Source organism: Maniola hyperantus, chromosome 3 (assembly GCF_902806685.2).
Source record: "Maniola hyperantus chromosome 3, iAphHyp1.2, whole genome shotgun sequence".
NCBI classification, from domain to species: Eukaryota; Metazoa; Arthropoda; class Insecta; order Lepidoptera; family Nymphalidae; genus Maniola; species Maniola hyperantus.
The window spans coordinates 14,940,437-14,961,781 of NC_048538.1; the positions used below are offsets into that span (position 1 = coordinate 14,940,437).

Genomic DNA, 21,345 nt, shown 5'->3' on the forward strand with positions numbered 1-21,345 from the left:
TGGTCATGTAGGTACACATTGCTGCGATAATACGTCCCTACATCCATTGCGGCGTTATTATCGCAGCAGTGTGTAACTACATGACCATCCTAATACAAAATGTACTGAAAACAGATATCGCAATAACGCATGCGATATTATCGACCGATAATAACGCAGCTGTGTGGGGGAGCCTTACAGCCAATTTGTCATAAATCATAATATAATTATTTGAGTAGGGAATTCATCTACAATTTCATCAGCTTCCAAGATTAACAGCCATACTCAGAGTCGCTTAATCGTTACTTAAGTTTAGTTAAAACTAGACAGAGCTATATCTCTCACATAAATCTGTCTCGTTTCAACTCAATCTTAAGTAACGATTAGCGACTCTTGAGTGCGGCTGTAAGACAATTTTAGATTAGGTAGACAAACTAAAGCAGAGTCAGAGATAACAAACTTAACAAACCATAATTTACCTACTTTGTGAATACCAAGACAACATGAGTGACTAACCAGCGAATGAGAGCAGTGCGCGCTCTTTGATAAACAATAGCAAAAGCGTTTCTAGGGCAGATTGCGTAACTGGCGGTTAAAATTACTTTAGGGACTAGGGTTATCGTTGAGCTTTGATCATCAATAAAAACAAGATGGGTCGCATAAGTCAGAATTTAATTGTTAACTTTTGGACTTTACCTTGAACCTCAGTACTCATAATAATTTGCAACCCACTTTGTTTTTATTGGTGATTAAAGTTTAACGCTAACCGTACCTTAACTTCAACTACCTGTCATGTAACTGGATCTTAAACGCAATGGTTTATCGTGACGTAAGAACTGCAAAGTTACTGACTTCTATTATAGTATACTACAAATCTTTATCGGCGTGAAAAATTGTTTTATCGTAACCGAACGTGAAATATCGATACGGCTCCGAAAAGTTGAATACTGTATTTAGTAGAAAATTCTATAGTTAGTATTTTTAGCGTAAACCTATTCGATAAGCTCTGAGGCGCGTGGCGGTGCAAGGTCGTGAACCCTAGACAAGAAACCTATATCCAGCTGTGGATGTCTATCGGTTGATGATGATGATGATTACCTCTTCATGCAAAACCACCGGAAAGGCGTCCTCAGCCTTGTGAGCTTCCAAGATTACCTTCACCAAAGTCTGATCCAACATCGAAGACTACGCAAATTATCAAAAACACTACCCTCTCAAAATGATCGACAACCACTGAAAATATTGAGCCTGCGATGCCATACATTTCATGCCGCTCGGTATCCGCTTTCACCAGGGCCGGCTAAGAGTGACAAACCGTAAAGAATCTCCATACTATTTTGAAAAAAATAACGTCTGAGTTTTGTTCATTGGTTATTACACCAGACGCCCCTATTTCCATTGTCTTGTATCAAGTTTCATGCAGTTGTTACTACCTAACCAGATTTATAGAGTCTAGACGCAGGTCCACCTACTACGGGCTACTCGTAGGAAAAAGATTAGGATATCATGAAAAGTGAACGTGGCGTGGGAGTCAATACAGTCAATTAAGCTCTATTGAGTGTAATTGTGCGAGTTAGCGAACGCAGTAAAAATAGTTATAATATGCTCGTTGCGATCACATTTTTTGGGGCGTCGTCGATTCAACTAACACTACATTTTCTTTTCCAAAAGCACAATGTTTTTCTGTATTTATTTCGATGACTTTTTGGCTACCATAAAACAGTTGTTCATAAATTCAAAATTCATACATAACATATTTACGATAGCTTCTCTACAGGCGTAATATATAGTAGATTTTTAAAAAAGCTAATTCTACACGGATGAAGTCGCGGGCATCAGCTAGTAGATAATAAGAATGACCTATAACTACTGTCTTTATCGGGATGAAACTGGCAAGAACTGCGGCTAGTGAAGTACCTAGATTAACTAATGAAATCCATACTTCCATACTAATATTATAAATGCGAAAGTATGTCTGTCTGTCTGTCTGTCTGTCCGTCTGTACCTGCTAGTCTTTCACGGCCCATCCATTCAACTGATTTTGACGAAATTTAGTACAGCGATAGTTTGCATCCTGGGGCCTTAAGGACATAGGCTTCTTTTTATCTCGGAAAATCAAACAGTTTCCACGAGATTTTTAAACACCTAAATCCACGCGGACGAAGTCATAAATGAATTCAAATGCAAGAATAGAATCGGGGACTGAAAAAAATAAGTGTTTGAAAAATTGAGGGAGAGGAAGAGTATAAACAATTTGGACGTAGAATAGAGTAGCTAGGTAGGTAGGTACGTGGTATAAATAGTATTCCGTGTGCGAAACCGCGCACTCAAATGTATTAATACGCACCGATTGCCGACACGTTGAGCCTTTCGACGTGGAATAATTGGTTTTGAATCTGAACCTGGAGACTGCAATCTGATAGCTTTTTTTATTATACACTAGCTGATGCCCGCGACTTCGTACGCGTGGATTTAGGTTTTTAAAAATCCTGTGGGAACTTTTAAATTTTCCGGTATAAAAAGTAGCCTATGTCGTTCCCCGGGTTGCAAGCTACCTCTATACCAAATTTCGTCAAAATCGGTTGAACGGTTGAGCCGTGAAAAGCTGGCAGACAGACAGACACACTTTCGCATTTATAATATTAGTATGGATTTAGATACAAGTTAGCCCTTGATTGCAATCTCACGTGGTGGTGAGTGTGGTGGTGGATGAATGATGATGCAATCTAAGATGGAAGCGGTCTTGCGCCGCCTGAATCCAGCGGCTCCCTGCGACTCGTCTGATGTCGTCCGTCCACCTAGTGGGGGGGTCTTCAGATACTGCGTCTTCCGGTGCGAGGTCGCCATTCCAGCACCTTGGGACCCCAACGTCTAACGGTTGTACGAACTATGTGCCCTGCTCATTGCCACTTCAGCTTCGCAACCCGTTGAGCTATGTCGGTTATTCTAGTTCTCCTACGGATCTCCTCATTACTGATTTGATCGCGTCGAGAAACTCCAAGCATAGCTCTCTCCATCGCCCGCTGAGTGACTCTGAGCTTTGTTATGAGGCCCATAGTTAGCGACCATGTCTCGGATCCATATGTCATCACTGGCAACACGCACTGTTCGAAGACTTTGGTCTTCAAGCACTGAGGAATTTTTGACAAGAAGACATCTCGAAGCTTCCTGAACGCTGCCCAACCGAGTTGAATTCAGCGGCGGAAAGAAGATAAGGAACCCAATAATGTGAAGCTGTGATAGCCTAGTGGTTTGGACGTCTGCCTTCTAATCGGAGGTCGGGGGTTCGATCCCGGGCACGCACCTCTAACTTTTCGGAGTTATGTGCGTTTTATGTAATTAAATATCACTTGCTTTTATGGTGAAGGAAAACATCGTGAGGAAACCTGCATGCCTGAGAGTTCTCCATAATGTTCTCAAAGGTGTGTGAAGTCTACCAATCCGCACATGGCCAGCGTGGTAGACTATGGCCAAAACCCTTCTCTCTGAGAGGAGACCCGTGCTCTGTAGTGAGCCGGGGATGGGCTGATCATGATGATGATGAATGTGAATGATGGAACTTAAACCGGTGGTCTCTACTCTCTATTAGTTGTTCCAATCCAATACAATGTTTGTATCAATATTGGCTGTGGTCCAGGTGCTATTGACCCGTTTGGTCATCCTCATAGAAAGTGGGCGTGAGAACTAGGGGTTTACCGTTCGAACGTATAAACGAAACGTTTCAACTTCTATCTCAGACAGCATCATCAATCACACAGCATCATCAGATGTGATTTAAAAATTTGCAAATGGCCGCCAAGAAAAATAAATAAAATCAAAAGTGTTAGATTTCTTGTGCGATCGTACGGAACTCTGCGTGTGCGAGTCCGACTCTAACTTGACAGGTTTTAATGTCCGACGAGTATAAAATTATTAGTTACCGCGTGATGTTATTAAAATGTTATCTTTCAGCGGGGACCTAGATATTGTAAACAGCTATAAATATTGTCTAACCAGTCATTTGTATAAATAGAATGTTCTCGAAGGTGTGTGAAGTCTACCAATTCGCACATGACCAGCGTGGTAGACTATGGCCAAAATCCTTCTCACTCTTAGAGGAGACCCACGTGCTCTGTAGTGAGCCGGCGATGGGTTGATCATGACGATGATGAAATACTTTTTTAAATTGAACGTTAATATCACTGGGTGTTACAATGGTTAGGTTAATAAACTTGTAAGCGTTCTGATAAGGCGTCAATTGTCATACAAAAAATAGGTTTAACATGGTAATTTGTAACCACGAGGCACGAACTAACGACTAAAATGTCACTAAGATGATAAAATTAGGTATAAAACCTAAATAGAAACCTATCATCATGATCAACCCATCACCGGCTCACTACAGAGCACGGGTCTCCTCTCATAGTGAGAAGGGTTTTGGCCATAGTCTACCACGCTGGCCATGTGCGGATTGGTAGACTTCACACACCTTTGAGAACATTATGGAGAACTCTCAGGCATGCAGGTTTCCTCATGATGTTTTCCTTCACCGTTAAAGCAAGTGATATTAAATAGAAACCTATCGGCTCTCGAACTTTCCAGTCTTGGTCCTGCGAGCTGCGGAGTGATTCGCTAACTCAGTGTCTAACATTGGATGATAGCCACCAAGCTCTTAGAATAGAAAGGATATTCAGAAATTCTACCCGAACAAAGCGAGCATAAAAGATTGAAGACAGGTTGAGATGGCAATCGGGGTATGAGGCGGGGGACATCGCGCACACCCGCACGTAAACCGCGCTCGCCCGCACCGGGTTAGCGCGGGTTCTTTGCGGGTTGCGGGACGTTCCCTCCCCGATCGCCATCTCGACCTATCGCGTTCTATAAGGCGATAGCAAAATTATTCAAATCTGTGAAGGCACTAGGGCGTAACATCCGGAACTACAGCAGATTGATAAACACATTATCTGTGCCGCACACTGTCCTATATACACAAAAATATGACAAAACAATACTGTCTGTCCTTATTATCTCATTAGGTAAAACTGGCTTCGGGTTTCATATGTACTTTAATTATTATTTATGAAGATTACTTTCCAATAGAACATCGGCGTGGGATTACCTGAATGTTTTAGGAAGCGTCTAGAAATGTGACCTATACAAAACTTAGTAATTTAATTGGTTAGTTTTTATACAAAATTAGTTTTGTAAGACTTTATCGTAGATTAAATTATTAAATTAATAAATTATTATTTGATTAAATTCATATCCGGTGTTGGTTATAATGACAAAACATTACCAGAGTTGCCACTCTAGAAAAAGTTACCTTTAAAATAGGTATTTCGTTATTATTAAGTAATAAATAAAACTGTTTATAAATCAATGCTTACAAACTATATTTATTATTGTGCTAACTATTACCCGCAGCTTCGCCCCCACGTGGCTCAAGGAAAGAATAATTATTGAGGGTTTGTTACAACAATTTTTGATGTAATAGTTGGTTTGTAATGGTTGGTTAATGGGAACAGTTTATTTGTCTGCGCTTAAACTTGCTTTGCGGCTCTAGGCTCTAGTGTAACTATAATCATGCAAAAAATTACATCAATCCGTAGTTCCGTTTCGCATTTATAATATTATGGTTAGGTATATTCCGTAAATGCATCAACTAAATTTTACCAGAACATCTCTACACAATGTCCGATACAAAACTATAGTGCATACCTAGACTTGTTAGATACCAAACCATCGCACTTACATCCGCGCTTATTTACAGTAGGTACGCTGCAGAAAATAATGTACATCAACCATTGGAATGAGATTTCGGTTTTGTAGAGCGTTGTTTCTGTCACTCATACCTATGTGACGTTTTGTCAGTCTTAACGACAGAGGCGATGCTCTACAAAACCGCTACCTCTTTCTAAAGGTCGATGTACATTATTTTCTGCCGCGTAGGTACTGTATATTAGTGTTGAGTTTACTGGACGTCTAAAAAGTTGAATATTTTCTTTTCTTTATACTTATAGAGCATTATCCAAGAGCTATTAAACAACTTATATATTGTAAGTCGTAATTAAAATAAAATTAATGGCAACACTTATTGCCATTGCCATCTTGACAAAGTCTTGACAAGTATTTATAATCGCTGTTGTTTTAAATGAGGGTTTATATTAAAAGCAGAATAAATGAAAAAGGTTTTATATCTGATTTTTAATAGAAGAATAAAAACTTTTGATTTTTAATAGATTATTGGAATGTCATCTGAACATAGAGATAGCATATGCATCTGAATAAGATAAAACCTTACAGGATAAAATATGGTAAAAATTGGGTTAAAAGGAATTTAAATACCTACAAATTAAGTAACAACTTCAAGACTTGTATTTCATTTGTATTTGCAGTTTTTTTTCCAGTTTCTAGTTTATCGTTAGTTAATCACAAGCTTCCTCTCTGATTATCTCGTGTGTTTTGGCTCTATCAAAATATGAGAGCCTTGCTCCGGATTGGTTGCATATTGCCTTTCTAGAAGAAAGAGGTAGTTACCAACTATCCGTAATTAATAGGGATCTTGGTTCCATTGTCAAATCGGAACTGTTTACGTGCATAACAACTAAACTATAAGCACAGACTAGTACATCATGCTAAATACTGAAAAAGATCTTTTATAGACAATGCTAATGCCAATGGCATGTAAAGGACCATTGTTTAGTAGGTAAGTATCTTAGCTGTGCTCGTTTGCTACTCTTTGTGCGCATGCGCGTGATTCGTGCATTTGCAGTTGCAAATGTCACTTGTCAGAGTCTCTGACTCACGAGTTGGGCACACAACTCTTAAGTGTTTTTACTTGATAATATTAATGCATCAATCTTGCATATACTACCAACCAAAGAGTATGTAACCACTACGTTACTTTCATAATCTCAAAATATAAAAATATTAATATCTTTTTTTTGGTGGATCCTCAAATGAAAAATCTTGGTGATTATGTTTAAGTAATGGACCCCCTGTGGTATTATCATTTTTTCCTACATAGACGCATTCAAGGTAAAATTTTGTTTGAAGCTCGCCTTTGTTCTTTACCGATTCTACATGGTACCTATACAAATGATTTATGATGCAGTATACCTACAGTTTAGACTAACCTAACTATACGCTATTACTCGGCCAATTTGCTGATTCTAGGTCAACGGGAATTACCCTGTAGGTTTTCTTGACAGACACGACAGACAGACAGACAACCAAGTGATTCTATAATGGTTCCTTTGTTCCTTTAGAGGTTCGGAACCCTAAAAAAAGATGTTGATTTAAGCATTATTTTTGTACTGACTAGCAGTGCACTAAAAACTAGCATTAAGAATATTCTGTGCATATAGTACTAAATACTCTATCCACGGAAAGAAGTTTAGTATAGCGCTTGCTCTGTTACGTAATCCCATACCAATGATAAAGACAAAAAACTGAGTGGGCGTCAACCATTTTGGTAAAAGCATTAACATTAACGTCAAAATAGGTATTTGAGACGAAAGTTTTATAAAAAGTTATAATAACGCCATTATAATAACTCATTCAACATTTGACCTCGATGCGCAGACGCCGCGTTATGCAATGCTTTCCAAACATCTGCTGCTGCGATCCCTCGCAGATAATGTGTCATGTCAGTGATGCGAGTATGTCATGTATTGTCTTCTTACAAGGACGATAATAGTATGCGCTCGGTTTTAGGACAAGTAATCGGCTGTTATGTCGTCGAGCCATTCTTTTTAAAACAGAGTAAAAAAGCTCTTATTGCTTTTGCTATAAAGGCTTAATTGTAATATTCCTTATAATATACGATTTTAACACTTATTAGCAAAACGATAGGGTGTGGCTTTCCCCTCGCAGATAATGTGTTATGTCAACAGTGATGCGAGTATGTCATGTATTGTCTTCTTACGAGGACCATAATAGTATGCGCTCGGTTTTAGGCCAAGTAATCGGCTGTTTTGTCGTCGAGCGATTCTTTTTAAAACAGAGAAAAAAAGCTCTTATTGCTTTTGCTATAAAGGTTTCATTGTAATAGAGATTATTTGCATACGATTTTAGTACTTATTAGCAAAACGATAGGGTGATTCGCTTTCAGAACTTTTAACGCAGAAGCAAATGAAATAAACGTGTAGGTTGATTAAAGAATGGTTCTTCTTTCGCAGAGTCTATTAGCTCTCGGTATTATGGTCCTTGCAAAGTTCACTTTGGCATTACTCAAAAAGTTGGCCAGCAGTAGGGCATTTTTGTTTATCATAATCCAAAAAAATTAATTATAATCTCCAGATAAGCAAAGCTGACATAAATAAAGCTTAAAGCGGGCTTTACGCATGTTTCAAAAAATGGAGGCGACAGGGTATGGTCCGCACAGGTCGAGATAGCAATTGGGGTATGAGGTGGGAGTACGACCCGCACGGGTGACGTGCGGGTGTGCGGGGCGCCCTCCCGCCTCATACTCTGATCTCATCTCTACCTGTCGCGGACATAGTCATTATCCTGATACCTTATCTTATTGTATACCTAAGTCTTATAATATTATTAAGTATAATTGTAAAGTGCTTATTTATAAATATCAATGAAGTATAAAATATTAGCTCTGCGGGAAAATCCATTATTGACTAGAATCAAGAGTATTTTCCCGTGTAATAACGCTTACGTGATCGTGAGTGCTAAACCATTGTTTAAACTTGAAAACCAAAACAACCAAGATGACGATTGTGTAATTCAAACTCAATGCCGTGAACTGAACACAGAATTTGCAAACAAATATCTAAGTTATAAAAATAAAACCGGTCAAGTGCGAGTCGAACTCACACACGAAGGGTGTCGTACCATCGTAGATACATAACACTAAGCACTTTTATATATTTTTTTACATTTACATGGCGGCCGTTTTGAAAATCTTATTGTATGTTGTAACTCGTTATAGCGGCAATAGAAAATACACACTAAAAATTTCAACTCTCTACCTATTAAGGTTCATGAGATACAGCCCGCTTACAGACAGACAGACATCGGAGGGCCCCGTTGGCACCCTTCGAATACGGATCCCTAGAAAGCCAGAATTTCTATCATGCCCAAATCTTTTCATCGCTTTATGCAACTAACTTTGAGTTAACGGTTGCCATTCAATGACTTCATGATGATGATGATGATTCATTGGCTTCTATACATAGAAATCATTGTTGCCATTAGATTCTTTTTAAAATCACCTGAAACTGAGCTGGCTCGTTTATGCCAGTCTATATTTTTTTTTCTTTAATCTGTGTTCGCGAACAGTCTCAAACCTTGAATATTTTTTGTTCCTTGTATAATTTGTTCTGAATGCTTTGTACTCTATGCCACAGCAATTTGATTACTAACTTGAAGCTTGTATTTCACTATTAGCATAGGCAGCTTGCTTAATTTATGTCATCCATAAGTTAACAATAAAACATTGTTAGAGCTTTCAAACGTTTTGATAACTTATTGATTTCAAAGACGTCGCTCGTCAAAAGAATGAATGAAGGACCATTCTTTATTGTGCTTCTACCAGGAACACTTAATGAGACTTCTCACAAATGGGACAATAAGGCCTTGATAGGTGGGCGATGGGGTCGATGAAAACAAAATACAATTTATGTTCTTAGTAATACTTACATACTTCATGTGTTTTAAATAAGGGGTAAGTATAGCTCAGACATCAGAATTCATGATTATCATTATCACCCGATAGACGTCCACAGCTAAATACCTATAGGTTTCTTGTGAGGATTTTCACATTATCACGGTCTTGCGCCGCCACGTGGCCGCATGAAGTGCCTGAATCTCTGATGTGGTCTGTCCACCTAGTGGGGGGGGGGGGGGGGGGGGGGGGCACTTCGACCGCTATGCTTTCCGATACGAGGTCGGCACTTGGGGACGCCAACGTCTATCGTTTTTGCGAATTGAAACTGAACTAGAAAATTAAGTAATTATATTTGGTAGTAGTTACTCACTTGTAAGTAACAGTTTAATTACATTACACAACTAATAGAGCATAATATACTAATTACCAATATAATGTTAGTTATCGTGCGCCGAACTCCGAAGTGGAATTTGGGTTATTCTTTTATTAGATAATGTTATTGTATTTCATTCACTTACCTACATTTCATTTGAAATTAGGAGCGTTACCTACGTGCTCATATTTGGGAATCCCTGTGGAAACCTTTTCGATAATATAACATGCAATCTTGCCTACCTGTAATTATTGGACTTGATACGTTTCTAGATACATGGCTAGTCTGTAGACAGTAAATAGGCCTATCTAAGGCCGAGCGTACTTTCAGTTTGCTCAGAGGTAACACTATTTATTAAGGCTTAGATCTACATATAGAGCGTACCTACTTTGACTTTGCTGATAAGTTTCAGACAGATTGCCAGCAATAATAACGCTGTCTCGTTTGAGCAAAACAATACAGCCAAAGTGCGCTCCTGACTTGGAATGAACATCATTTACTGTTTACTTGTTTTCATTGTACGAACTAGACAGGAAATCTTATGGTGATATTAGACGGTGCATTTCTGTCTTTCATTCGGCATCTTTCATTTCACTGGAAATGAATCATCATGCATCAAAAGTGACAAACTAAATGAGACAATCACTCCGTGAACCATCCGATATCACCTAATTTGGACTTCCGTAGTATTAGGTACCTATCTATGATTTGATTTGCTTATATGTAAATTCTTTTGGTTTCAGCTTTTTGGTCTGGCGGTGATTGGAGTGGGTGTGGCCGTGCTGCTCAAATGGTCGGTGCTGACTGATATACTGCGCGGACACTTGACCGTGGCGCCATGGGTGTTCATCGTGATCGGCGCGATCATGTTCGTGATCGCTTTCTTCGGCTGCTGCGGAGCGATACGCGAGAGCCATTGTATGGTTGTAACGGTTAGTGGATAACGATATAGGGAGCTGCGTGATTCTTCGTCACATGAGTAAGGGCCCTTTCACAAACGCGAATCGCGTAACGCAAGAACAAGGTCTTACTTTACGCGATGGGCGGCAGTCTCTACAGTCTCCGTTACTACATACAAAGTTACAAACGTAGTTTAACTGCGCGGCGCGCCGTCTGAACTGCGACGCGTGCGCGAACTGACTCCCTTTAAAAAAGGACTCCGGATGGGTTCCAAACTAGTGGGCTAACGTTGAACACGTGAGTAAAGCCGGGTGAGAGAGAGATATTATCTATAATGGAAATCACTCACGATAGTTTAAACGCTAAAACGTAGTTTGGATCCACTTTGAATATTAACCAATCAAACTCGCTGTAATTTTGTACACACGTTCTAGAGACTAATGTCTATGACATGTGGTTTGCCAGATTTCCGTAAAGTTTGCGTAAACGTTCCGTAAAGCGTGTAACTCTGTACACGCATTCAAAGATCTGTATGTAAATTCTTGAGGTCGTGTAACTTTGAAACTGAATATTTTAACAGAAATTTGGCATACCACAGAAATAGATATTAATTCCTAGGACGTATCTACAAAATTTCATTTAGTTTGATTGGTTAGTATTCAAATAGAGCCCCAATAGCTCAACAGTCAAAGAGCGGACTGACTTCCGAAAGGTCGCCAGTTCAAACCCCACCCGTTGCACTATTGTCGTACCCACTCCTACCTTCGTATCTTTTTGCTTAGTTGGAGTGGAAAGGGGAATATTAGTCAATTAACATGGCTAATATTCTTTTTTTAAAAAAAACGTTTGTTTTGAGCACACTTCCTCTAAACCCCTCTTCATGCGAGTCCCATTGTAAATTCTCACCATGCGTTGTGCGTTATCGTACAATTTTACGATGCGACGACGACGCGGACGTCTCAACTCAAGTATTGTGAATGGACCCTTAGGGAGAAGTATCAGAGCGTGAGTAGCTTTGGTGAACCGTAACTGTTCTAATTTCTTTAGAACTTGCTTCGAGGTGATACCCAAGAAGGATGAGAAAACCAATCAAGTGCGAGTTGAACTCGCACATGAAGGGTTCCGTAGTCCATACCATCGTACGGGTACAAGACAACGCTGTTTTTGTAATGACCGATTCAAATTTGGAAAACCACAGACATACTTATAACATAATGATAACACTATGTACTTTTAAAATACATATATAAAGATAGCACTATGTACTTTTTAATTTATAATGATAACACTATGTACCTACTTTTTAATTTGCATGACGGCCATTTTGAAATTGTCATGTGTTTTTGTAGCGGCAATAGAAATGCACACTCTGTGAAAATTTCGGTTCTCTACCGGTTACGGTCTACGGATCATGAGATTGCAGCTCGCTGACAGACAGACAGACGAACAGCCAGACGGATGGACAGCGCAGGCTTAGTAGTAGGTCTTCGTTGGCACCCAAAATTGATTTTTATCAAAATTGTCAAACAGTTTAGATACCTATACATTCAACGGCGGTATGGTATGTCATGGTGAAGATGGCACCATTAAATTAGCATGCGGCAACTGAAAGGGAGTCAGCTGTTAGTGGAACGAAAGTGGCTTTCCTTTGTAGAGAGCGGCGCGCCTTTGTTAGAATAACAATCGGATTCCACATGAGCCTAGAAACGATTGTTAGGCTGTGGTTTGTTTGGAAATCTTGTCCGCTGCGGTGAAGTTTTCACAATAAAGTGATAGCCCTTGAAGTATATAAGTCGAGGGGATTTTGACTGATAAATTGTTCGCCGTCTTTATACCTACCTATAGTCCGCGATAGGTTGAGAAAGCAATTGGGGTATGCCCCGCACACCCGCTCGTCACCCGCGCTCGCCCGCACCTGGTTAGCGCGGGGCGGTGCGGGCGTGCGGAGCGTTCCCTCCCCGATTGCCATCTAGACCTGTGCTATACATGCACTTTTGTCTTCTAGATAACGTATTTAGATAATAGATCACGGCTATAAGTCCCGCAAATTGCTAATGCGCATGGTCGCCATTTTAGTGACGTCAGCACACTAGACTGAAGTTTCGAGCTGATAGTATATATTTTTGACTTAAATATACGTCAAACCGACGTCATTTCGATATTGAAGAGACATGGTTCCAGCGCAATAGCAATTTGCGGGACTTATACAATGCAATATTATGGTAACTTTGACCTATCGGATGTGATTTACATTTTTGATTCACCTAGGTACACTTGTTCGAACATTTTTCGACTCTTGACAGAACTATTTCTTATAAAAACTTTTTGTTTGCAGTACGCGATCTTCCTGCTGGTGATAATCATCGCGCAGGTGGTGCTGGCGGTGCTGATGTTCACGTACGGGGAGTCGATCAAGAACTCGCTCGTGCAGTCCGTCAACACGCTGTTCGACAAACGCGCCCACGACCCTAGTGTCGATGCCATCTTCAACAACATTCAAGAACAGGTGAGCTGACAACCTCCCCGAAACAGTAGTGATAACTGTGGATAGTGGTCCTGTTGATTTGGTAATCAGCACACTGACAACCTTCTAGATTCTAGACGATCAGGTGGAAAGCTTCGGCTATGACAAGTTACTACCCGACCATCCAAAGCCGTCGCGTCAATTGATTTGGCGTTGTAGTATGGTGCATGGGTTTCATAAAAACTGCTATAGCCCAAGGCCGAGTTCGCTTCCATTTTTGACTGCATTTACCACCAAGTGAGATTCGATCTATATTTTATAATTTTTATAGTGGAAGGAAATTCAAGGAAATTTATAAATAATTTTAAATATATATCAAAAATTGCGAACCGGCAGGAATCGAACCCGCGCCTCCTGGGATTGCGCTCGATAACTGCAGTTATCGAGCGTGATCCTAGGAGACGCGGGTTCGATTCCTGCTGGTTCGCAATTTTTGATATATATGTATTTAAATTTTTTTTGAGATTCGATCTGCAATTTTATAGAATTGAGCATTTTTTGTAAACATCTCTTAAAATGCTCAAATGGTTGGCGCATTTGAAAGCTTTAAAAACTTATCACCAACAATCAACATGCATCAACTGTTGGGCAGCGTTTGGGTATGCGTCTTTAAGGCAGCGCCCAAAGTTTTCTATCTTCTGCCTTTCGCATCCAACCAATGCCAACCACTTTCCAGACGGCTAAAAATTCATTATGTTTTTTTTTATTCTCAGCTCAACTGTTGCGGCAAGAACGGTCCATTTGATTACGGCTTGGCTCTGCCCAAGTCGTGCTGCCCACAGATGGGCGTGGTCGGCGCCACGATTAACCAGTGCACGGCTATCGACGCTAACAAGGACGGATGCGCGGCGGTCGTGGGCAACCTGTACGAGACGTGGAACAAACCCATCGCCGGCATCGCTATTGGCGTCGCTTGTGTCGAGGTGAGTTTTGCTAGCAACCTGTATGAGACGTGGAACAAATCCGCTCAACGTATTTACGAGCCAGAAAAAGCGAAAATCCACTCAACATATTATTCACGAGCCAGAAAAAACGAAAATGCGCTCAACGTATTCACGAGCCAGAAAAAGCGGGAATCCGCTCGACTATTCACAAGACAGAAAAAGCGAGAATCCGCTCAATTTGTCTTCACTTTATCTGGACTTTTATAATATGTTTGTTATCATATTACAGTACATTTTATTATAATTTAGACATTTGGGGTAACAACATCGATGTGGTAACAGTGGATGAGCATGCTCAAATATTAAATAGTGACCTTTAACTTTCCAGATCGTGGGAGCCCTGTTCGCGCTGTGCCTGGCCAACTCCATAAGGAACATGGATAGAAGGTCTCGCTACTAATATTTTGTACATTAGAGCTGGTACCTATGACACAATTTTTTGGTTTTTTATGGCTATTTGACGGGCTGTGTTCTCACTGCATGGCGGCGGTTTTCATTTTGTCACGTGGTTTTTTTTGGTATTAATCAAATTTATACTTGCGCTTGCGTTTTTTAACTGTTCGCTGTAGTATCTATTCTGTAATCATTTGTGTCGGCAAAATCGGCCCCTCAAGGGGCCGATTTTTCAGTCGTCAAAGAATTTTATCTGAGGAATAAAGTTTTTTTTTATTTTTTTATTATAATTATGATTCAAATGGTTAAAACTAAATTTTTAAATAAATTAAAATTAAAAATATCACCCGTGGACTGTGTGAGTCAGAATAACAGAGGTTTTGACAGTTTTCGTTAAATCTGTCAAAATCTCTTTATTCGTCAGTTAAAGTTTATCTGGCGATTAAAAAACTAGTCCCAAAGCGGTCACGTTTGCGTAGAATTCAAATGATTTTAGTTGCGACAGCATTATTGTAACAGATGACGATTTTTTCGGCACTGCGCCAAAAGAACGTTGGTTTTGTCTAAAATGACTTAAAATTCTGGTCAAAAGTAGGATGTTGCAATGTTCAGACCAGACCAGATTCAGTAAAATACAGGAAATTATGTCCTCATGCTTATAGTTCGATGGTATTTAATTTTCTGCGCAAGTATAAATTTTCGCTGTTGAATCTCACTAATCACTTTTTGATTGCAATATATTTTGGATGTTTGTATTTTTTAAGAAACTTAATCTGTGCTAATATGACGCCATTTTGTGGCGCATTTTGGGGATTAATAGTAAGTGGCTTTTGGAAAAGTATTTAATGTAGCTTTTAATGCAAATCATCGGCAATTTTTCTAAGTTAAAAAATACCTTTTAACTTTTTTACAGTTTTTGTATACATTCCGCCTAGTAAGTCCTTATTTTATGCTGTTTTAAAATTTATAACTACAGAAGTTAACGAATTGGTACAAAATTAACGTTCAACGGAATTTTTTATACAATGTTTTGCATTAAAACTTATTAAAAGTAATTTTATATTATAAATGTTGTAATATGGTATAAATATGAATAAGAGAGACAGTCGATACAATTTATAAAGTAAAGGTACGCGACAGCTTGGCAATCGGAGGGAACGCCCCGCACACCTGCACCCGTGCTAACCCGGTGCGGGCGAGCGCGGGTGACGTGCGGGTGTGCGGGGCGTCTGCCCGGCCTCATACCCGGCAGGGTCTAACCTGTCGCAGAATTAATGTCGTTGAAAATGAGGTGCGACATATAATATTATAATTCACAACATTATATCTTATATTAATAACTAAACAATAGTTAGGTATGTTTCCTGTATTTCAATTTTAAAAGAACATCATTTTAACGACTGTCTCTCAATTAAATGTATGAATCTAAAAACATGTTGATAAGATTGTGCTTGTGTGTATTTGGGTAAAGCTTTACTAACAAATTATTTGTGGCGCAAAATAACACATTTAGGTGGGTAGCATGAGAATAATTTTATCGCTTGGATATAAAGCGCGGTTTAGACTAGCAAGAACTTCTTGCAAGTTATTCCGCAAGTACTTACAGAATTGTTTACACTACGAGTAATATTGTACATGTTCGACGACCTCCCTGGCGCAGTGGTGAGCGCTGTGGTCTTAATAGTGGGAGGTCCCGGGTTCGATTCCTGGCAGGGGTTTGGAATTTTATAATTTCTAAATTTCTGGTCTGGTCTGGTGGGAGGCTTCGGCCGTGGCTAGTTACCACCCTACCGGCAAAGCCGTGCCCCCAAGCGATTTAGCGTTCCGGTACGATGCCGTGTAGAAACCAAAGGGGTATGGGTTTAATAAAAACTGCCATACCCATTCCAGGTTAGCCCGCTATCATCTTAGACTGCATCATCACTTACCACCAGGTGAGATTGCAGTCAAGGGCTAACTTGTATCTGAATTTAAAAAGAAAAATGTACATACATTTGTGACTTGCGGCAAGTCCAGCAATTTACAAAACTTGCGGAAGTGAGCTTGACGTGATTGTTCACACGGTAGAAATAGCTTGCGGAAGTCAACTTCTGCAAGTTTTGTTGCAAATCTAAACCTCGCTTAAAATATACGTTCAAAAATTTAGTTATCACTTTTTTCATTAATAATTTTTAATCCTAAGTAATTAAAAATAAATTGACGGTACTTATACAATCGTACAGAGATCTCTAAGCTAAAATTTAAATTACAGATCTAAATCCCCATATTCCCATCCTTTTCTCAATGTTTCTAGGGAAAAAGGATAGTACTAATTTTAGTCCTGTAATTTTAGTTTAGAGATTTTTGACAAACTGATTAGGCACCAAAACTTCAAAGAATTGAGTAGCCTTTAAAAAAAAGGAATATGGCGATAAAATTAATCTGTAATATCGATGTCTTATTTAGCATTTAAAATGTATAGTATAACACTCAGCGAGCTTACTACTACATTTTTATATACTATTGAAAAAACTATTTTGGAATTGATATTCTACTTAATTTAATTCAGAATAATAATACTTAAAAATATTTTTTCAAAAAGGAAACCCTAAAAAGTAAACGATAAAGTTTTAGCACGTTTTGGAGTGTTATGCATTCCTAGAATTAACAGAAAGAGATGCAAGTTACGGTCTATAGTGTATTGAATCTAAATTAATGTTTTTATAAATTTTTACAATTAAAACTAGGTCTATAAGCAAATTTTCTTTTTTGTATGGATCTGTAATTTTAACTTTACGAAAAAACAGATTTTTTTTAGAATCACTTAATTTGAATTTGTTTTTAATTACTTTGTAATCAATAAAATACCGTACCAGTTGTATAAAATATTTGAGATTTTTTAAAATTTGTTATGAAAGTTAGTTATTTTTTTGGCAGTTGATAAGGCAGATGTAAACTTTAAAAGGCTTTGCCATTAAAGTGTAATGGTCTTTGAATTATTTTAATTTTATACTATCTACGAAAAAAGAAAGAATCTGATTACTTTAGAAAATCGAAATATTATTAAGTAGTAGGTGTAGTTCGAAAAGAAACAAAAGAAATTATGAAAAATTAAAAGAAAAAACTAATTATAAAAAATTTAATGAGTGCCAAAAAGATGCTCATTTTAGTTGGTTCATAGTTTTAAAAATTCAAAATTGACAAAAGGATTTGTAATAATCTTAATAATGAATGTGCCCTCATAATGATGATTCAAATAAATCAATATATTTCAAGATTTGTTATTTATTTTTTCCATTGACTAACCAATCATTACAGCTTATTTAACAAGTTTAGCTGGAGCATTATGGTAAGTTAATTTGTTTTAATGTTTTTTATAAAAGCATGTCAAGTAATTTAAGATTTATTTATGGTCAAAAGCTAAAAGCTACAGAAAATCAATAGGTATATGTTTTTCAATGCAGTTTTATTTATTTATTTTATAATTATTAAATAGCAGTTGAAAAAATTACGTTTTATATATTATTATTATTTTACTGAAATTAAAAAATCAGCTTGATCCGCTATCTGCGATCAGAATCCATTAAAATCAATGATCGCGATCCAGATGGGTCGTTTAAGAAGCAGTTTAATGACTGACTATTGCTTTTGATCGCAGATCGCAGTTTCCTAAAGTTTTAGCCTTTGATCATTTGGGTTTATATTTTTATGGGTATCCGTGGCAGATAACATAATTATTCGAATTGCATACATTTTGAGAACGTACTCGCCATGTTTGGTTCTGTGTCAACTGTCATGCTAAACATAATTTTAGGGTGTAAACCGTACTTTTGACACAGACCACCACCTATAGACGCCTAATAACCGCACTCCGCCCCGCGATCGGGGGATCGCCAAGCTTAGGCAGTTGCTTAGCATAAAAGTCGGGCAACGCCCGTTCGGTACCCTCATTCCGCACATTGTCTTGATTACGTGACTTTTGAGTCCACCAATCACAAAGCATTCTGGCCTGTCCCCTGCCAACATTTTACGATTTGATTTTCATGCAAAACATTGTATATGCGTACTCTTGAGATTGAATTCTGTGTTTTGACATGAGGGTTTGACATAGAGCGAATATGGCGAGTGCGTTCTCAAAGGTATTATATCTATCATAGATACTTTGTCTCGTAAAGTCGGAACTTGTAGGAAGCATATTACACTTAACGTGTGGTATTTTCTAAGAACAGACTCGCTGCCAACACGCGATTGGATGTGACGTTCGCAACTATGGTGTAAATTCGTGTCGCTTTTTCATAGTATGCTTCCGCCTTACTCGGCCTTCATTACCTTAAAAGTTACTAAGAAAAATTATGTTATCTACCACGAAAATAAGTGTGTGTTTTTAGAATTAAAAAATAACTTGTAATATCAACCAAATAAAGAAATAGTTTACTCGAGGTATAGATTTGGACTTGGTATTACTAAAAATTGTTCTATGTAATGTTATGTTGTTAAAGGCATGCAATTGTCAATAATATTTTTTCAATGGTACCAGTGAATATTGTTAATGAAGTATAATATTAGTTGATATGAAATGTTATTTTATATGGGTTTGCAATATAAGGGGTGATAGCCTGGTAGTCAAGATGTCGGCCCATTCGGGCGGTCCAGGGTTCAACCCGGGCACGTACCTAATATCTATGGGTGCCTGTCCACTGAACCGGGGCACAGCGGAGATGTGCTCAGTATTCAGATTATTGAGAGGTGACGTGTTAATTATTTTGTGTCATCTCGGTGTAATCAAATTTATCTGCTAAATATATCTCCGCGTCGCTTCATTCGACGAGTACCTTTAAGCCGATACAAATTCTGCGAATTGTTGTGTTTAGTACTAAACTGGTGCTAATTCAAACATACTCTTTAAATTAAACTAAGTAAATTGACATGGCTAAAAATATTGCGATCACTTTCATGATGTTCCTTGCGGATAAGGACGGTATTACTTAAGGCCAGGGTTGGCATTGTTTTAAACAAGAGTGTTAATCATGTTTTTAATTTAAAAAAAAAAAATTTTTTTTATCCTATTCAAAACAAAAAGGTTTTTTTTAACAACTCTATACTTTAGCCAGATTGTGTACCTACAACGAAACTAGCACCAATTTTCTCCTAAACATCAGTGGAATGGGTATCAGCCTTAGCCAAATGCCCACTTATCTAAGTAAAGTTATTAGGTACTTAAATCAATGTAAATATGACCAGTGTAATAATGATATTTTTATCAAATTTCAGGTACGCCTAAAACGAAAACATCACGAATATATACGAGAAAGAACAACCACATTGAAAAATAACGACACAACATACCATAATTTTTTTTTATTATTATTAATATGTACCTACAAGTTAAGTTATTGCTAAGTCGATAAATGCAACCCCCACCTCAAATAATTTTGAATTTCGAACTGTTGCCACGAAAATGTAGTAAAGAGACAGCTGTACTATTTTTTTAAGTAAAAAGTTTTAAGCTCTTAAAAGACTGAATTACTTAAATGGAAACATCACAAGATTTCAATAAATAAATAAAAGTGAGTATAATGCATTAATTTTGAGAACGCACTTGCCATATTTGTTCTGTGTCAACTGTCATTTTAAAACTACGGTTTACCCTTAAATTAAGGACTAAAATCGTACTGTTAACATGACAGTTGACACAGGCATATAGCAAATAGAGTGAGTGCGTTCTTAAAACGTAATGGTATGCACTATATCAGATAATTTGTCTATTCGATTATTAAATTATAGATAAAAGACAAAATAAATTGTTGTTGACAGAAGAAAGCGGCTGTCTCTAAAATAACGGTAACGAAGGATAGTTAAAAATTAACATATTATTATACATATATCGTACCTGACGTTTTATATTTATTTTCTTTTGCCTTATCAAGCGTGCCCGTAATATTACAAAACCATATAAAAATAAAATGTATGTATAAAACATTTAAAAATCTTAGAATGTAATTACGCGCAAGGCTCGATTATGCGCACTTAATTTTACGTCATACTAAGCTATTCTTTTGTGAAAAAATGTTATGTAAGCTAATGTTTATGATTTAAAAAAAGATCATAATATTTTTTTTAAAGTATATTCTTATTTTGGGTTCTTCAAGTATATTTTTCAGATATTTTTCGTTTTAAACTACTCGTTCTCGATTAGTACCGTCCTGGTAAAATTTGCAGTTTTTTTTATTCTATTAATTGTTAAACATAATTTTGTAAATTTAACTATTTTAACTTTGACTTCGCGTTGGCAAATAATAACGTGTTACACAATTTTAATTAAATAGGTTAACAATGCATACATTTTGAGATCTCATTCGCCATTTTAGCTTTATGTGTCAACTGTCATGTCAAAAGTACGGTTCACCTTTAAATTAAGAACTAAAATAGTACCTACTTTTGACGTGACAGTTGCCACATAGAGCTATAATGGCGAGTGAGATCTTAAAATGTATGCATTATAATAATCATTTTTGTTACGCGTCATTTTGTGAAATTTATTAAAAATAGGTATTTGTTAAGTAAGTTAAGCGACTGTTTGTAATGTTACAATATAATATTAACTGATGAAATTATATAAAAAAAAGTATTTTCTTAATTCAACTTTGTAATT

The 21,345-nt window shown here is 37.7% G+C and overlaps 1 protein-coding gene across 2 annotated transcripts in view; it reads left to right on the forward strand.

Moving 5' to 3' along the window:
• Window positions 1-20,641, forward strand: part of LOC117995839 (23 kDa integral membrane protein-like) — a 38,582-nt gene extending 17,941 nt beyond the window's left edge. Inside the window, exons 2-6 of one of the 2 annotated variants that reach the window (XM_034983859.2) lie at window positions 10,697-10,885; window positions 13,189-13,359; window positions 14,091-14,300; window positions 14,650-14,741; window positions 19,965-20,641. In XM_034983859.2, the coding sequence (XP_034839750.1) occupies window positions 10,697-10,885; window positions 13,189-13,359; window positions 14,091-14,300; window positions 14,650-14,721 (642 nt within the window). In that variant the 3' untranslated portion in view covers window positions 14,722-14,741; window positions 19,965-20,641. The remainder of the gene's footprint in view (window positions 1-10,696; window positions 10,886-13,188; window positions 13,360-14,090; window positions 14,301-14,649; window positions 14,742-19,964) is intronic. The other variant, XM_034983865.2, reaches the window with a different exon arrangement.
• Window positions 20,642-21,345: the final 704 nt, after the last annotated feature.